Consider the following 17,331-nt stretch of genomic DNA (forward strand, 5'->3'; position numbering starts at 1 on the left):
TCATTCCCAGAGCATAACTCAGCACATCCATTTCTTTGCAAGTCTCTTTTCATTTTAAGACGAGATTGCTAGCTGTGTGTCTTGTTGACAGCCTGCGCTTGCACAGAAGAGTTGTGGTGTGTGTTTCTTCAGATTTCCCGTTTTGCGCTGTCTTTACATGTGTTCTTAATGGTGTGACACAGAAGAAGAGTGGGGGATACGAGGACGTTGGTGGGATATTTCAAAAGTTTCCCCTTTGTCGTCTCTCCCCAGGAATGATAGCCATAAGCAGGATGGCCGTGCTGTACCCCCAAGTTATAGTGGATCATCCTTTTTTCTTTGTGGTCAGGAACAGAAGAACAAGTGAGTACATTCATCTCTTTTTTGAGTTCTTGTTACTCCTGTTGAATCTTCACCAGAATATTAAGAAGCTGCCTAAAGCCAGGTGAGATTATTTAACCAGATATCCCAGTATTATGATGCCTGCTCTGACGGATGGGCCCTGTATGTTCGTAGAATAATAGAACTGTGGAGTTGGAATGGAGAGATGTCTCCAAGAGTGGTCCAGTCCACTCCCCTGAAATTCAGGAATCACAGAGGAGGAATCCCTGACAGGTGGCCATCCAACGTCTTTTTGAACACCTCCATTCCAGAGTCCACCACCATAGTCCATTCCACTATCAGACAGCTCTTACCTTCAGAAAGTTATCATTTGACGGCTCCTAATAAATATGACAAGGGACGTGGGTGGCGCTGTGGGTTAAACCACAGAGCCTAGGACTTGATGATCAGAAGGTCAGCGGTTTGTATCCCCGTGACGGGGTGAGCTCCCATTGCTCGGTCCCTGCTCCTGCCAACCTAGCAGTTCGAAAGAACGTCAAAGTGCAAGTAGATAAATAGGTACCGCTCTGGCGGGAAGGTAAACGGTGTTTCCGTGCACTGCTCTGGTTTGCCAGAAGGGGCTTAGTCATGCTGGCCACATGACCCGGAAGCTGTACGCCGGCTCCCTCGGCCAGTAAAGCGAGATGAGCGCTGCAACCCCAGAGACGTCCATGTCTGGACCTAATGGTCATGGGTCCCTTTACCTTTACCTAATAAATATGACATGATGATCACCTCCTCCCACATAGGCATGCCCAAACCTTAAGATCATTTTCAGATGCCCTGATATTAGCATTGCACCAAGTGAAGTGGGCCAGGTCGCCACCTAGGAGAGGGCCTTTTCAGGAGTGGCCCTGCAGCTGTGGAATAGCCCCCCTAGAGAGGCTTGTCTAGCACTTTCTCTATGGTCTTTTCATCATCAGTTGAATAAGACTTTGTTATTCACCCAGATTTCTTAATTGTGGCTCAAACTAACTTGGGGTTGTTGTGACCTAGGGCAGTTTAATTTGGGTTGTAAAAGTGCATATTCTCTCTCCGTTTGCAAGAAAAGTTACTTGCTTTTTTTAAAAAATAAATGCTTAGTATTATTTCCAGTTATTAACACCTTGTATTTTTAGCATCATCACAAACAAGACAATGTACAAAATATTAATAACTGAAGTGGTCACTTTTTTTAAAAAAAAGCCGCTCAGTGAATAGTTATTGATGGGCGTTTATATACATTTAATTAATTATAATGATGGGGTTTTCTGACTTGTTCTCCTCCAGCAGAACATGCAATTTGTCATGCTGGTGTAAGCCTCCTAAATATAGGCTGAGCCTGCAGTTCTGTAATGAGTGTCTTGAGTGCCATAGTGGCCTCCCAGAAGCAAATTGGCTCTCCAGTCCCCTGTACACACATCCCAAAATACAATTGTTTGCTCCTGTTCCTGCTTCTCTCAACATATCTGTTTCAGGGGACAGCGGCAGGGGAAATAATATATGAAATGGCTGTAAGACAATTTAAACTTCCAATTGCTGCTTTTTATGTACTTATTTTATTTTTAAAAATGTATATCTTGCTTTTCACTGTCAAGGTCTCAAAGCAGCTTACAGTGATAAAAAATATACACAATTTAAAAACAAAGATGAAAGCTGCAAAACAGAGAGACCTCGGAAAGTTAAAATGTCAACAGAAACCATCAGGATTTATTTATTTTTTAAATATTTTTATTGGAAATTTTATTTACAATATAACATAAACCTCCCACCCCCTCATACAGAAATCCACCCTCAGTAAACATGAACATAACATACAATGAGCGTAACATACAACAATACAAACAACCAAATAAAAGACTTCCTTTATCCTGTATCTGGCCTCCTTATTTACTTCTTATAAACTGTTTATGAATAATTATTAAGATTTTTCTTATTATGACTTAAATATCCTCAAAGTCTCCTGCAGACATTAATCGAAACAAGTCCAGGTATGTATTTTAGGGCACTGTTTTGTGAAGTATTCTCTGTATTTCCCCCATGCTTTCTGAAACTCTTGTTTGAAACACCAGAGAAGCATTTGTGATGGCCTCTTGAAATAAAAGCAGGTTTTAAGCAGGTGTCTGAAACTCAACAAGGGTAGTCGCTGTCTGACTTCTAGTGGGTGACTGTTCCACAGGCTTGGACCCTCAGCACTGGAAGCATGACTTCTCATTAGCATGAGTTGTGCTTCCGTTCCATGGGGGAGTGCTATCGTGCCTCTCCGGACAATCTCTGCTGTATAGCTCAATTGGTTGGAGCATGGTGCTGATAGCACCAAGGTTGCAGCTTGATTGAAATACTTTTATTGTCACTTGTACAACTTGTATACAGCGAGATTACACAAGCACCCCCCACTCAGCTCTCTTAGTCTTAATTCCCCTCGTTTACTGACGCACACCCACCAAACCCGAAATCCAGTTGCCCTGTTGTTATCTTTTCATTCAGCAGCCTAACAACCCACGGATAGAAGCTGTTCTTGACCCTGTTGGTGTGACTAATCATGCTTCTATATCTTCTGCCCGAGGGCAGGAGATCAAGAAAGTGCTGGCCAGGGTGTGAATCATCCCTGAGAATTTTCCTCTCACTCCTGAGCCAACGTTCTTCCGAGATATCATCCAGTGGATTCATGGGACAGCCCATAATATCTTGTGCTGTATTCACCACCCTATAGGCACTTCCTATCAGATGGTGTCAAACCAGCGTACCACACCATGATGCAGTATGAAAGGACACTTTCTATTGTTGACCAGTAGAAGGAGATCATCAAACGTTGATTGACGTCATTCTTTCACAATACTGTGAGGAGATGGAGTATTGATTCCCCTACAGGGCAGCTGTGTATTCCTGCACTGCAGGGGGTTGGACAAGATCAGGCATAGGCAAACTCAGCCCTCCAGATGTTTTGGGACTACCAGTCCCATGATCCCTAGCTAACAAGACCAGTGGTCAGGGATGATGGGAACTGTAGTCTCAAAACGTCTGGAGGGCCGAGTTTGCCTATGCCTGGACTGGATGATCCTTCCGCCTCTACAATTCAGTGATTCTCTGATCTCAACGACTGGCTTGATGTTTTTCCCCAGCAGCAAAAAACAACAACAACAAACCCTGATAGTGTGTATGGAACTCATTTATTTGTATAAAAAAGAATTACTTGTGGAAAGCCATTCTTAGGATGGTGAGAGCCACTGCCATTTTGCAAGAGCGAGCCGGCGTTTCGACTCCCTTGTGGCCTAGCTTGAAAGACGCATGCAGCTGTCCTCCTTTCATCCAGTATCAGAGGCGGTTTGCTTCTGAAAATGAGTTTCTGGGAACTGCAAGCGCAGGGAATGCCATTGTTCTTCTGTCCTGCTTTGGGGCTTCCCATTGGCTACTTGTGAGGACAGAATACTGGACTAGGCAGACCTCTGGTCTGAACCAGCAGAGCCACTCTTATGTTTCCATAATATGCTGCACTTTTTGAGTCTTATCCCACTTGTCGGTATTGCAGCAGAATACTAAAACTTTGAACCGAGAGTACCCAGTCCAGCAGCATGATCAGTTATTCATGTGTTGGACAGGAGTGGTGAGTATTGCCTGCTATCTAACAAAACAGATTGATTTAAGAGTATATGGAGTTTTCTTCGCCTGTAGTCTTGGGAAGAAGCAACAGCCGAATGGTAGAGCGCAGGCTTTGCATGCAGGATGTTTCAGATTCAATCCCCAACAGCGCCAATTAAAATTACAGCATTGGGTAGCAGGACTGGGGTAAGATGTGTTCTGCACACGACTCAGGAGAACTGCTAGGCAAGATGGACCAGTGGTCCGACTAAGACAGCTTTGTATGTTTCCCTAGCAAATGATGCAATGATACCTATGTAGTGGCCTATCCGTGTCTCCCACATAAAATCGAAGGAAGCATGCTGAGATTCCTGCATTGCAGGGGATTGGACGAGATGAGCATTGGGGTCCCTTCCAACTCTACAACTCTTCTGTGTCCATGTTACACTTTGCCCATTTTAGCCCTTTTGCAGACATTATGTCCATTGTACATTGACTGTCCTAGAGATTGAATTGATGGGTCTGGTGGATGGGATCAACACTTCTCTCTACTCCAGGCATAGGCAGACTCGGCCCTCCAGATGTTTTGGGACTACAACTCTCATGATCCCTAGCTAACAGGACCAGTGGTCAGGAATGATGGGAATTGTAGTCCCAAAACATCTGGAGGGCCGAGTTTGCCTATGCCTGCTCTACTCATAGCCTTATCCAAACCAATCCATAATTGGATTGTTTTGGGCGTATTGTGGTGTTTGGCATCTTTTTTTAAAAAAAAAGCCACTTCTCAAACAAACGCGTGTTTTTTTGCAGCTGGCCTTACAGAAAGATACAATACAGTATAAATTTTAAAACAGTGCATCAGCCTCAAATTTTTACAAATTCCGATAGCTGTGGGAACCTATCTGTTAACTTTCCAGCAGCTCCCATAAGTCTTTCATCGGTTATGAAATTAAGCCATAAAAGAAGACCAGATAATTGAGCAATTCTCCGCCTACTGGATGCATAGTTCTCTAGTGGATGGAGAATTCTTCTATCCGACATGCGGATTGGGAAGAAATTTGACTCATTCTGCATTTAAAGGCAACCCTACCTAATTCACGCTTTCTGAAAGGGTATGCAAACCAAAACACAGCCATCCTTTGAAATTCGGACTGCACCAAATTCTGCAGTGCTGTTCTCCTGCCGGGTAAGATGTACAAAAATGTGTGTGCCAGGATGAAATGTGCATAAAATGCATGCATTGGCAGGGATGGTATACCCAAAATACATTGTTAGGGAAAGTGCTTTGCAGAAATTCACACTAAAATGCTTTCCTGGGAACTTTTGATTATTATTTTTTATAAAATGCAGCTTGATATAGAGATGTGGGGAACAGAATTTAGGACTAGAAAAATGAGAAACCAGAATGGATAGATTTGCTCACATCCACACAATGCCACATTTAAAGGGCATGAAGCATCCAGGGCTCAGCCAGTCCCAAGGTTGGTGTTAATTCCCCAAATTGAGGTGTTCTGGGGGTTTGGCAGGGGCAGGACCAGAGGACTGGAGGCTTGGGGTGAATCCTAAGCCCATTCAGCTCAGCCATGAGACCTGAAGGCTTGTTTAAAGACTTGTTTTGACACTATTTAGGCAGAACAGGAGCGGCAGCCCCACCACTGAACAGGGTCTGGTGTAACTTTACACCAGCTTACCGTATTTTTCACTCTATAGGATGCACCGGACCATAGGAGGGGGAGAACGGGGGGGGGGTTCTCTCCCTTTTTGCGCAGCGCCCCTTCAGCGAAGCAGCAGGAGAAACGGAGCCCCTTCCATTTCTCCTCCCGCTTTGCTGAAGGGGCGCTGCGCAGAGAGGGAAAACTGTGCAGCGCCTCTCCAGCAAAGCAAAGCCTGGAGAGCAAGAGGGATCGGAGTGCACTGACCCCTCTCGCTCTGCAGGCTTCAGGCGGCTATCCGCAAGCCTTCGGAGCGCAGCAAGAACTCCTCCTGCGCTCCGAAGGCTTGCGGATAGCTGCCTGAAGCCACCGGAGCGCAGTGGGAGTTCGCTCTGCGCTCCGGGGGCTTCAGGGGGCTTCAGCGAAAGCAACGCGAAGCCTCCGGAGCGCGGGGGGAGCTCTTCCTCTGCACTTCGGAGGCTTCGCGTTGCTATCGCTGAAGCCAAGGAGCCTGCATTCGCTCCATAAGACGCACACACATTTCCCCTTAATTTTTGGAGAAGGAAAAGTGCGCCCTATAGAGCGAAAAATGCGGTAACTTAGGCAAGCTTGCATTACGTCAGCTTCTTGTGCATAGGATTGTCCATTTTGTCTGCGCAGCTCAGTATTGTCTGACTGGCAGCAGCTCTCTGGGGCCTCAAGCAGCAGACATTCCCAGCCCCGAGAGACCCCCGGGTATAGGGCGGTATATAAATTAAACAAATCAATAAAATGCCAAAGGTTTGGACCTGGGACCTTTTGCATAACAAGCAGAGACTCTACCACTGAGCTATTTTATCCATGGGTTTTCCAGCCTTGAATCCATACATTTTGAAAGATGCAGCAAACGTCCCCCATCCCCCCCCCCGCTGGCCCTCCTTCTGATGCCTCCTCCTCCTTTGTACATCTCTCTCTTTTTCTCTTCCCTTTAGGTACCATCGTTTTCATGGGGAGAGTGATGCACCCAGAAGCGATGAATACAAGCGCTCATGACTTTGAAGAACTGTAATATCCCCACAAGGCTCGCCAAACCCACCCACACACAAAAGAAAATAAGCACATTGAGATTGCAGTCGATGTATTTAAGATTTGCCATGTGATTTGTTTGTTTCTTTTTTGCATTGTTACATTCGAGGCACGGTTTGAACGGAAGGGAGGGGGGAAAAGGAAAACCACCTTCCAGATCTTTAACTTCAGCTAGAAATTGCAGACTACGGCTGTGGAAGAAAAGCTTTCAGTATTAAAGTAAATGTCGTCCTTGTGATACCTTGTGTTGTTCCTTTAAAATAAAAACCGTAACCATGTCAGCGGCCGCACTTTCTGTCTCGTTGAACTGTAATGCAGTTGTCCCCAAAGTCTGTACTGCAGTAACTTCCTGTGCTGTGGAGAAACTAATTGGATGCTCGGAGAAATAATTAAAGAAGGGGCGGCTGATAATATTTTTGGGAGCCACAGGGCCACATTCCCCATTGGCAAGCTCTCTAGGGGCCACATGGCAAGTGTGGGTGTGGCCATGCCATACTCTCTTGCACACACAAACACACACAAAGTGTACACAGGCTGATCAGCTGAGGAGGGGAGTTCATGCTCCCTTTTAGCTCATCAAATGATCTATTTGATGACTAGGGAAGGGTGCAGTTTTCATTCCCGCCAGGGTGCTGCCCCCACCCCAGTCTGTTTTATTGCATTTTTATTTTTATTGCCATCATTGAAATTGGTACGCTGAAATGGGGCAGAAAAATTGTTTTGGGTTGCTGAATTGGGAGTTAGCCCGTCCTGTGAGTTCAAATAGTAACCCACAGAGCAGGTGACTTGGTGCTTCTCACAGCTCTTGCCTGACCTCTTCATTCACCTCTGGCGGAGGTTTGAAAAAATGGCACCATCTCTTTCGTCGTCTCCATTCACAGACCATAAATGCAGGGGGTGGCAATTCAGCTGGCGGAGATGTGGGGAGGATTTCAAGGTTAGTGGTCCCCAGAATGTTTTGGGGCATTCTGCAGAGGAGGGGGGGAGCAAATAAAGGCCTCGCTTCTGTTGTCCATATTTATTTTTTCCCAGAATACCGCAGGACAACAGCCTCCTTCATGTGTTGAATGGAGCAGCATTGTTGCGGTGCTAACCCCTTGAAGGTCATGTGACTGCATCAGCCCCTCCCACCACAGGATTCTCAGGTGTGTGCAAGGCCTAATTACGTAGGATTTCCTTTGCAGGCGGCCACACCTAATGTTTGGAAGACAGAGCTGGTGATGCTCAGGAGTGTAACCAGCCAAGTTGTACTTAGAGTAGACGCGTAGAAATTAATGGTTAATCATGCCTGTTATTTTCATTAGGTCTACTCTGAGTAGGGCTAACATTCGCTACCACCCTAAAGCTGTTTTGTGCTGTAGCATCACTCTGAGGTTATTCTAATTTAAAACAATAACAGAGCAACCGCTCTTAAATGGTGGGAACTTCTCCCACCCAGCTAGAATGCCCCTCAGAACGTCATGACATAGTGTAGTTCGGGAGCATTCAGAGGAAAAACCAAAATGGCGGCTGGCAGCAGTGGGGAACCAGAAGATGCTGGTAAGTTTCCCCCACTCGTGGAGAATGCAAAGTACAAATCTGGTCTGACTGACCACCTTGTCTTTTGAGTCACCATTCCAGGCTTGTTTCTTTTCCATGAGGAAGCATGCCAAAGCCATAGATTCATGCAAAGACCTGGAAAGGGTGTTGGAAACACATCTCTGAGGGTAATTCTTACTCAGTCTCAAGGTTAATTTTCCAGGATGTAGAATTGATGTGTGCCTGCCATATAGATAGATAGATAGATAGATAGATAGATAGATAGATAGATAGATGTATATAGTATATGTGTGTGTGTATATATATATATATATATGCAGGTTTTGGTGTCCTCGGGTGTCTTCCCGTGTAAAAGTTGGGGTGTCTAGGCGACGTTTCGACGAGGTCTCACTCGTCATCTTCAGGCTGGTGCTTTCGGCTTCTTGTTACTGGAACAGAGCGGGATCTCAGTGTTTGAGTTCCTATAAATACTGTAGAGGGGTGTGGTGTATTGCCTCAAAAGTTCTGGGCAGAGGGGAAGTTCCCAGGCTAGTGTTCTTTTCTTCTTTTGTTCCTTAATTACTTGAGGGATATCTTGAGTGATTTCTTGAGTGATATTCTGAGTACCACTTAGGTGGGTCATTAGGTGTGGATTAGTTGCTAAAGCCTTCGTGTCTTGACCTCTTGAATTTGTGAAGAGTTTTTCTGGGAAGATGGCTGTACTGCACTTAGTTGTGCTTTGGCTTGGCTTCGTGTATAGGGGCGAGCTGTGGTTTTGTGCCCTGTGCCAGCCAGATCTGTGTAGGGATTGCAGGGGGGTGCAGCATCCGGAGTTGCCACTATGGTTTGGTTACTGGATGGTGTCTGTAATTTATCTGTGGAGAGGGTCTGGGTTTGGGTCTGGTGTGGTTGATTGGTGGTGGCGTTCTGTGTGCCTCTGGATCTGGTGTCGGTTTTTGTGGGGAGGGCTAATTTCCAGATGTCTGGCAGGCGGGACGTGTCGTCACGCTTGTTCATGTTGTGAGGGTGTTTCTCTATCTCGATGGCTTCCATGATTATTCTCTTGTGGTGATGTTCCATGTTAAAGAGCAATTTGGAATCTGCAAAATTAATTTCGTGTCCTGTTTCTTTCATGTGTTGGAAAAGAGAGGAAGATTTTTCTTCTTTTTTGACGGCATTCTTGTGTTCTGCGATACGTGCATTTATTCGTCTGTTTGTTTGTCCAATGTACGTGGCTGGGCAGACTTTGCAGGGTATTTCATAGACCCCTTGGTTTTCCAACTGGATTTTATCTTTGGGGTTTCTGAGGATATTGGCTATTTTTTGGTTGGTGCAAAAGGCTGTTTTGATATTGTGTTTATGGAGGATTTTGCTAATTTTATCTGTAGTGCCCTTGATATAAGGAAGGAGGGCCATGCCATTGTTTTCTTCCGTGTCTTGGTTTTTGGGGGGTGTTTCTTTTTGGATTAGCTTCTTAACCCTGTTTTGCTGGTATCCATTGGCGATTAACACATTTGAGAGATTCTGTAACTCAGTTGTCAAGTGGTCTTTGTCAGCCAGGCGTTTGGTTCTGGAGATGAGGGTCTTGGCTACGGAGTTTATTTGTGCAGGGTGGTGGTGTGATTGAGCATGTAAGTAGCGGTTGGTGTGTGTTTTTTTCCGGTAGATAGTGTGTCCTAGGGAGCCATCAGGTTTTTTGTAGATTAGGACGTCAAGGAAGGGAAGCTGGTTGTTGGCTTCTATTTCCATAGTGAATTGTATTTTGGGGTGTATGCTGTTGAGATGTGTGAGGAAGCTATCTAGTTTTTCTTTCCAGTGTGGCCAAATTACAAAGGTGTCGTCAACATATCTGAGCCAAAGTTTGGGTTTGTGTTCTGACTTGTCTAAAGCATTGGTTTCAAAGTGTTCCATGTACAGATTTGCGATGACCGGTGAGAGGGGTGATCCCATAGGTGCTCCTTCTATCTGTTTGTATCTTTGTCCATTGTGGATGAAGTACGTGTTGGTTAGGCAGTGGTTGGTCAGGTCCAGGATGTATTCGGGGGGATTGTATTTGTTTTGAATGGCTGTCAAGGCTTCATTAATGGGCACTTGTGTGAAGAGAGATACAACATCGAAGCTCACAAGTAGGTCATCGGGATGTAGGTTTTGCTTCTTTATTGTTTCTATGAACTGGAAGGAGTTTGTAACGTGTGAAGAGATGGATTCTGCATAGGGCTGAAGTTGCTTAGCGAGAAATTTAGCGAGATTTTGTAGAGGTGAGCCTATGGAGCTGACTATTGGTCTGAGTGGTGTTCCTTCTTTGTGTATCTTGGGGAGGCCGTAGAGTTTGGGGCATCTGGATGATTTTTCTCTGGGGATGATTCTTAGCTGGATTTCTTCACTAATAGGAGAGGCTTTTATTTTGGATTTGGTGGTTTTTTCCAGATAGGTGGTGGGATCTGTTTTTATAGGTTGGTAGGTAGGGTCTTGGAGTAGATTTGATAGTTTTGCTTGGTAGTCCGATGTGTTCATCACAACAGTGGCATTACCTTTGTCTGCTGGGAGAATGATTATGTTGTTGTCTTTCCTCAGGTTGGTGAGTGCTTTCTGTTCTTCTTTGTGTAAATTGCTTCTGGGTGGTTTGCTGGAGCAGAGGATGTTGGTGACTTCAAGTCTGATTTTATTGGCTTCATCTGGGTTGATTTTGGTTAGGCTAGCTTCGACTCCGCATATGATGTTTTCCGTGGGGATGCGTCTCGGGGTAACTGCAAAGTTGAAACCTTTGGAGAGTACTTTGGTTTCAGTTGAGGTGAGGATCCTGTCTGATATGTTATGTACTGTTTGTTTCATGGGTTGTTGTGGAGGGTGGCTGGGCTTCTGGCGTCTCTCTAGTTTGTGGAGTTTGTTGGTGTGTGTGTCTGTCTTATGTGAGGTCTCAGACAAACTCCACAAACTAGAGAGACGCCAGAAGCCCAGCCACCCTCCACAACAACCCATGAAACAAACAGTACATAACATATCAGACAGGATCCTCACCTCAACTGAAACCAAAGTACTCTCCAAAGGTTTCAACTTTGCAGTTACCCCGAGACGCATCCCCACGGAAAACATCATATGCGGAGTCGAAGCTAGCCTAACCAAAATCAACCCAGATGAAGCCAATAAAATCAGACTTGAAGTCACCAACATCCTCTGCTCCAGCAAACCACCCAGAAGCAATTTACACAAAGAAGAACAGAAAGCACTCACCAACCTGAGGAAAGACAACAACATAATCATTCTCCCAGCAGACAAAGGTAATGCCACTGTTGTGATGAACACATCGGACTACCAAGCAAAACTATCAAATCTACTCCAAGACCCTACCTACCAACCTATAAAAACAGATCCCACCACCTATCTGGAAAAAACCACCAAATCCAAAATAAAAGCCTCTCCTATTAGTGAAGAAATCCAGCTAAGAATCATCCCCAGAGAAAAATCATCCAGATGCCCCAAACTCTACGGCCTCCCCAAGATACACAAAGAAGGAACACCACTCAGACCAATAGTCAGCTCCATAGGCTCACCTCTACAAAATCTCGCTAAATTTCTCGCTAAGCAACTTCAGCCCTATGCAGAATCCATCTCTTCACACGTTACAAACTCCTTCCAGTTCATAGAAACAATAAAGAAGCAAAACCTACATCCCGATGACCTACTTGTGAGCTTCGATGTTGTATCTCTCTTCACACAAGTGCCCATTAATGAAGCCTTGACAGCCATTCAAAACAAATACAATCCCCCCGAATACATCCTGGACCTGACCAACCACTGCCTAACCAACACGTACTTCATCCACAATGGACAAAGATACAAACAGATAGAAGGAGCACCTATGGGATCACCCCTCTCACCGGTCATCGCAAATCTGTACATGGAACACTTTGAAACCAATGCTTTAGACAAGTCAGAACACAAACCCAAACTTTGGCTCAGATATGTTGACGACACCTTTGTAATTTGGCCACACGGGAAAGAAAAACTAGATAGCTTCCTCACACATCTCAACAGCATACACCCCAAAATACAATTCACTATGGAAATAGAAGCCAACAACCAGCTTCCCTTCCTTGACGTCCTAATCTACAAAAAACCTGATGGCTCCCTAGGACACACTATCTACCGGAAAAAAAACACACACCAACCGCTACTTACATGCTCAATCACACCACCACCCTGCACAAATAAACTCCGTAGCCAAGACCCTCATCTCCAGAACCAAACGCCTGGCTGACAAAGACCACTTGACAACTGAGTTACAGAATCTCTCAAATGTGTTAATCGCCAATGGATACCAGCAAAACAGGGTTAAGAAGCTAATCCAAAAAGAAACACCCCCCAAAAACCAAGACACGGAAGAAAACAATGGCATGGCCCTCCTTCCTTATATCAAGGGCACTACAGATAAAATTAGCAAAATCCTCCATAAACACAATATCAAAACAGCCTTTTGCACCAACCAAAAAATAGCCAATATCCTCAGAAACCCCAAAGATAAAATCCAGTTGGAAAACCAAGGGGTCTATGAAATACCCTGCAAAGTCTGCCCAGCCACGTACATTGGACAAACAAACAGACGAATAAATGCACGTATCGCAGAACACAAGAATGCCGTCAAAAAAGAAGAAAAATCTTCCTCTCTTTTCCAACACATGAAAGAAACAGGACACGAAATTAATTTTGCAGATTCCAAATTGCTCTTTAACATGGAACATCACCACAAGAGAATAATCATGGAAGCCATCGAGATAGAGAAACACCCTCACAACATGAACAAGCGTGACGACACGTCCCGCCTGCCAGACATCTGGAAATTAGCCCTCCCCACAAAAACCGACACCAGATCCAGAGGCACACAGAACGCCACCACCAATCAACCACACCAGACCCAAACCCAGACCCTCTCCACAGATAAATTACAGACACCATCCAGTAACCAAACCATAGTGGCAACTCCGGATGCTGCACCCCCCTGCAATCCCTACACAGATCTGGCTGGCACAGGGCACAAAACCACAGCTCGCCCCTATACACGAAGCCAAGCCAAAGCACAACTAAGTGCAGTACAGCCATCTTCCCAGAAAAACTCTTCACAAATTCAAGAGGTCAAGACACGAAGGCTTTAGCAACTAATCCACACCTAATGACCCACCTAAGTGGTACTCAGAATATCACTCAAGAAATCACTCAAGATATCCCTCAAGTAATTAAGGAACAAAAGAAGAAAAGAACACTAGCCTGGGAACTTCCCCTCTGCCCAGAACTTTTGAGGCAATACACCACACCCCTCTACAGTATTTATAGGAACTCAAACACTGAGATCCCGCTCTGTTCCAGTAACAAGAAGCCGAAAGCACCAGCCTGAAGATGACGAGTGAGACCTCGTCGAAACGTCGCCTAGACACCCCAACTTTTACACGGGAAGACACCCGAGGACACCAAAACCTGCATTCCTGTACCCGTGAAAATCTACGAAAACATATATATATATATATATATATATATATATATATATATATATATATATATATATATATAGTGGCACCTCCGGATGCTGCACCCCCCTGCAATCCCTACACAGATCTGGCTGGCACAGGGCACAAAACCACAGCTCGCCCCTATACACGAAGCCAAGCCAGAGCACAACTAAGTGCAGTACAGCCATCTTCTCAGAAAAACTCTTCACAAGCTCAAGAGGTCAAGACACGAAAGCTTTAGCAACTAATCCACACCTAATGACCCACCTAAGTGGTACTCAGATTATCACTCAAGAAATCACTCAAGATATCCCTCAAGTAATTAAGGAACAAAAGAAGAAAAGGCACACTAACCTGGGAACTTCCTCTCTGCCCAGAACGTTGGAGGCTATACACCACACCCCCTCAACAGTATTTATAGGAACTCAAACACTGAGATCCTGCTCTGTTCCAGTAACAAGAAGCCGAAAGCACCAGCCTGAAGATGACGAGTGAGACCTCGTCGAAACGTCGCCCAGACACCCCAACTCTTACACGGGAAGACACCCGAAGACACCAAAACCTGCATTCCTGTACCCGTGAAAATCTACGAAAGCATATATATATATATATATATATATATATATATATATATATATATATAGTTCTTCAGATTTTAGAATTTTGGGAACTGCTGTAATGTAGTAACGGCTCTGCCAGCTTGAAATTGAGTAGCTGCTCTTGTAAATGGCAAAACTTCATAATCAATACAAGAAAGTTAATAATTTATCAGGTTTTAATGTGGTTCCTTCTTGCAAGCAGATTTACAGGAATTCGTGTGATGCCTTCTGCGATGCTGTGGGTTGCTTGTGAATGTAGCAAATGAGCATTGCAATAGCACTTTGCTTCAGTTGTATAACTACAACACTGGTCCCAATCCAGGTACAGATTGTTGTGACTAAAAGTGCAACCTTACACATGTATACTCAGAAATCAGTTCCTTAGTGTTCAGAGGAACTTACTCCTAAGTTAACTACATACACGGTTGCAACCTTAGTCTTGCTGGGTTATATTCAATGAAGTCGCCTGATTGATGCAAGGAAGGACCTCATCCTGCACAGTGTGACTTTTTTTATTTTCCTCTCTGTCTGCTCCCCTAGCCCTTAGGAGCAGCTTTGGGGAGGTGCAAGGAAAGGATGAGAGGAAGACCCATTGTGCAATGGGATGAGTTCATTGGATATAGCCCATTGAAAGCAATGGGACACGTGTTGAAGGCTAACTTTGTTTGCATTGATTTCAGTGGGGCTTGGTTGCCACTGACGTTGGCAGTGCCCATAGCTTTAATTCTCCTTGTGGTTGAATGATTGCTGGTAAGAGCATGTCTGACACAAATGCACGAGCATGTAGAACTTGGCTATTCTTTCCTCCCATTGCTAGCATTCCTGCATGTAACTTGCCGTTTTTTGTTTCTGAGAACATTAAACTCATTCAAATGCAGGTGCAGTGATGCTTGTGAAGAGTGACTATGATGCAGATTACAAGAAAAACCTGGCCGAAGTAAAGCAAGGGATGTGAAACCTTTTACAGCCTGAGGGCCTCAATCCTTTCCAGGCAACTTTAAAGAGGTCACAAGTCCATGGTGGGTGGGGCCAGTGGAAAAGGTGGGTGGAGCAATGGATGTAAAATTTACCTTTGGATAGTAGTCTTGCCTTGGTCAGACCACACCTGGAATACTGTGTCTAATTCTGGGCACCACAATTTAAGGAGGATGTTGACGAGCTGGAATGTGTGCAACCAAGAGGGTCTCAAAAGCAGGCCTTATGAGGAACGGTTGAAGGAGCTGGGTATGTTTAGCCTGGAAAAGAGGATACTGAGAGACGATAGCCATGTACAAATATCTTAAGGGCTGTCACATGGAAGAGGGAACAGGCTTGTTTCCTCCTGCTCTGGAGGGTAGGACTCGAACCAATGGCTTCAAATTGCAAGAAAGGAGAGTCCGACTAAACATCAGGAAAACCTTTCTAACAGTAAGAGTTGTTTGACAGTGGAACGGTCTCCCACAGGAGGTTGTGGACTCTCCTTCCTTGGAGGTTTTTAAGCAGAGGTTGAATGGCCATCTGTCCTGGATGCTTTAGCTGAGATTCCTGCACTTCAGGGAGTTGGACTGGATGACCATTGGGATACCTTCCAATTCTATGATTCTACACATACTCACGGACAGTCCTCTATGTTTTTCATTCATACAAGCAAGAGTTCAAAGACACATTCCAGGCAAATGAAAAGTATTAAGCAGGGCTATTGAGGGGTGTGGTCTGGGGAAAGAGATGTGGCCAGATAGGTTTGCAGAGCCACAGGCTCCCCACCTCTGAAGCACAGTACCTTGGGTACCTATCCTGTGCATGATTAACTGACTTCAGTGGGACTTAACTGTGAGTTAACATGCATAGAATTGGGGAAGCATAATAGCCATCCCCGGCCACTTTCCATTATTTACCATTCACTAACTAATACTATAAGGGACGCGGGTGGCGCTGTGGTCTAAACCACAGAGCCTAGGGCTTGCCGATCAGAAGGTTGGCGGTTCGAATCCCCATGGCGGGGTGAGCTCCCATTGCTCAGTCCCAGCTTCTGCCAACTTAGCAGTTCGAAAGCACATCAAAGTGCAAGTAGATAAATAGGTACCACTCTGGCGGGAAGGTAAACGGCGTTTCCGTGCGCTGCTCTGGCTCGCCAGAAGCGGCTTAGTCATGCTGGCCACATGACCCAGAAGCTGTCTGCGGACAAACGCCGGCTCCCTCGGCCAATAAAGCAAGATGAGCGCCGCAACCCCAGAATCGGTAACGACTGGACCTAATGGTATCTTTACCTTTACCTTTAACTAATGCTACTCTTACAGATCTATTGCTTTCCGCCAATCAATGAAGCTGTTGCTTAGGGGAAACACACAAATATAATATATTGGTGCTTAGATAATGCAGACTTAGCAACTGAACATGCACACCCAGATACACCCCTCAATCTTTTCCTAACCATTTAAAAGCAATTGTTATTGTTATTCTTGACAATACCCTCTATAGGGAACAGAACAGCAATCTAGGTGCTTGTAAGCATAAAGGAGCCCACCGCTATTCACCGAAAGAGAGAGGACAAATTGCAGCAGTCAATACCTAAGCCCTGTGAAATGATTACTGCCTCCAACTTTGTAAATTTGAACAAAAAACAACTGCAATTAGTGCCAACAACAAAAAAAAAGCAAGAGAAGGAAAGAAGAACCGAAGGCAGGATGAGAAGCAAAATTAAACCTAGTTTTTTTTTATTAAAAAAAAATCCTAAAGGGAACAGACTTCGGGGTAACTAATGAGATGAATTGTTCTCCAGTTGACACTGGAGACCCACTACTGGAATTTGCTGCCAAGGAGTGTGGTGGAGTCTCCTTCTTTGGAGGTCTTTAAGCAGAGGCTTGACAACCATATGTCAGGAGTGCTCTGATGGTGTTTCCTGCTTGGCAGGGGGTTGGACTCAATGGCCCTTGTGGTCTCTTCCAATTCTATGATTCTATGATTCTACTGGGACACAGCCTGATCTGAGCAGAATGACCACCATACATGGTAATATTGTAGCAATGCATGTTGGGATAAAGGTGGCTCCTGGTGTTAGTCATGTGATCCTGTCAATATCAGTGCATACCATGCCAAACC

General features: G+C 44.9%; 1 protein-coding gene and 1 long non-coding RNA gene across 2 annotated transcripts in view; one reads left to right on the top strand and one right to left on the bottom strand.

The window, feature by feature from the left end:
* The window catches only part of SERPINI1 (serpin family I member 1), a 97,257-nt gene extending 90,344 nt beyond the window's left edge, over positions 1-6,913 (top strand). Inside the window, exons 8-9 of the mRNA XM_083504509.1 lie at positions 253-342; positions 6,542-6,913. Of these exons, the coding sequence (XP_083360635.1) occupies positions 253-342; positions 6,542-6,618 (167 nt within the window). The 3' untranslated portion in view covers positions 6,619-6,913. The remainder of the gene's footprint in view (positions 1-252; positions 343-6,541) is intronic.
* Positions 6,914-14,774: 7,861 nt separating this feature from the next.
* LOC310707521 overlaps positions 14,775-17,331 on the bottom strand; it is a 140,840-nt gene continuing 138,283 nt past the window's right edge. The window contains exon 2 of the long non-coding RNA XR_014526537.1: positions 14,775-16,143. This is a non-coding gene — a long non-coding RNA (uncharacterized lncRNA). The remainder of the gene's footprint in view (positions 16,144-17,331) is intronic.

Source organism: Podarcis liolepis, assembly GCF_965112155.1.
Source record: "Podarcis liolepis genome assembly, chromosome: 5".
Lineage (NCBI taxonomy): Eukaryota > Metazoa > Chordata > Lepidosauria > Squamata > Lacertidae > Podarcis > Podarcis liolepis.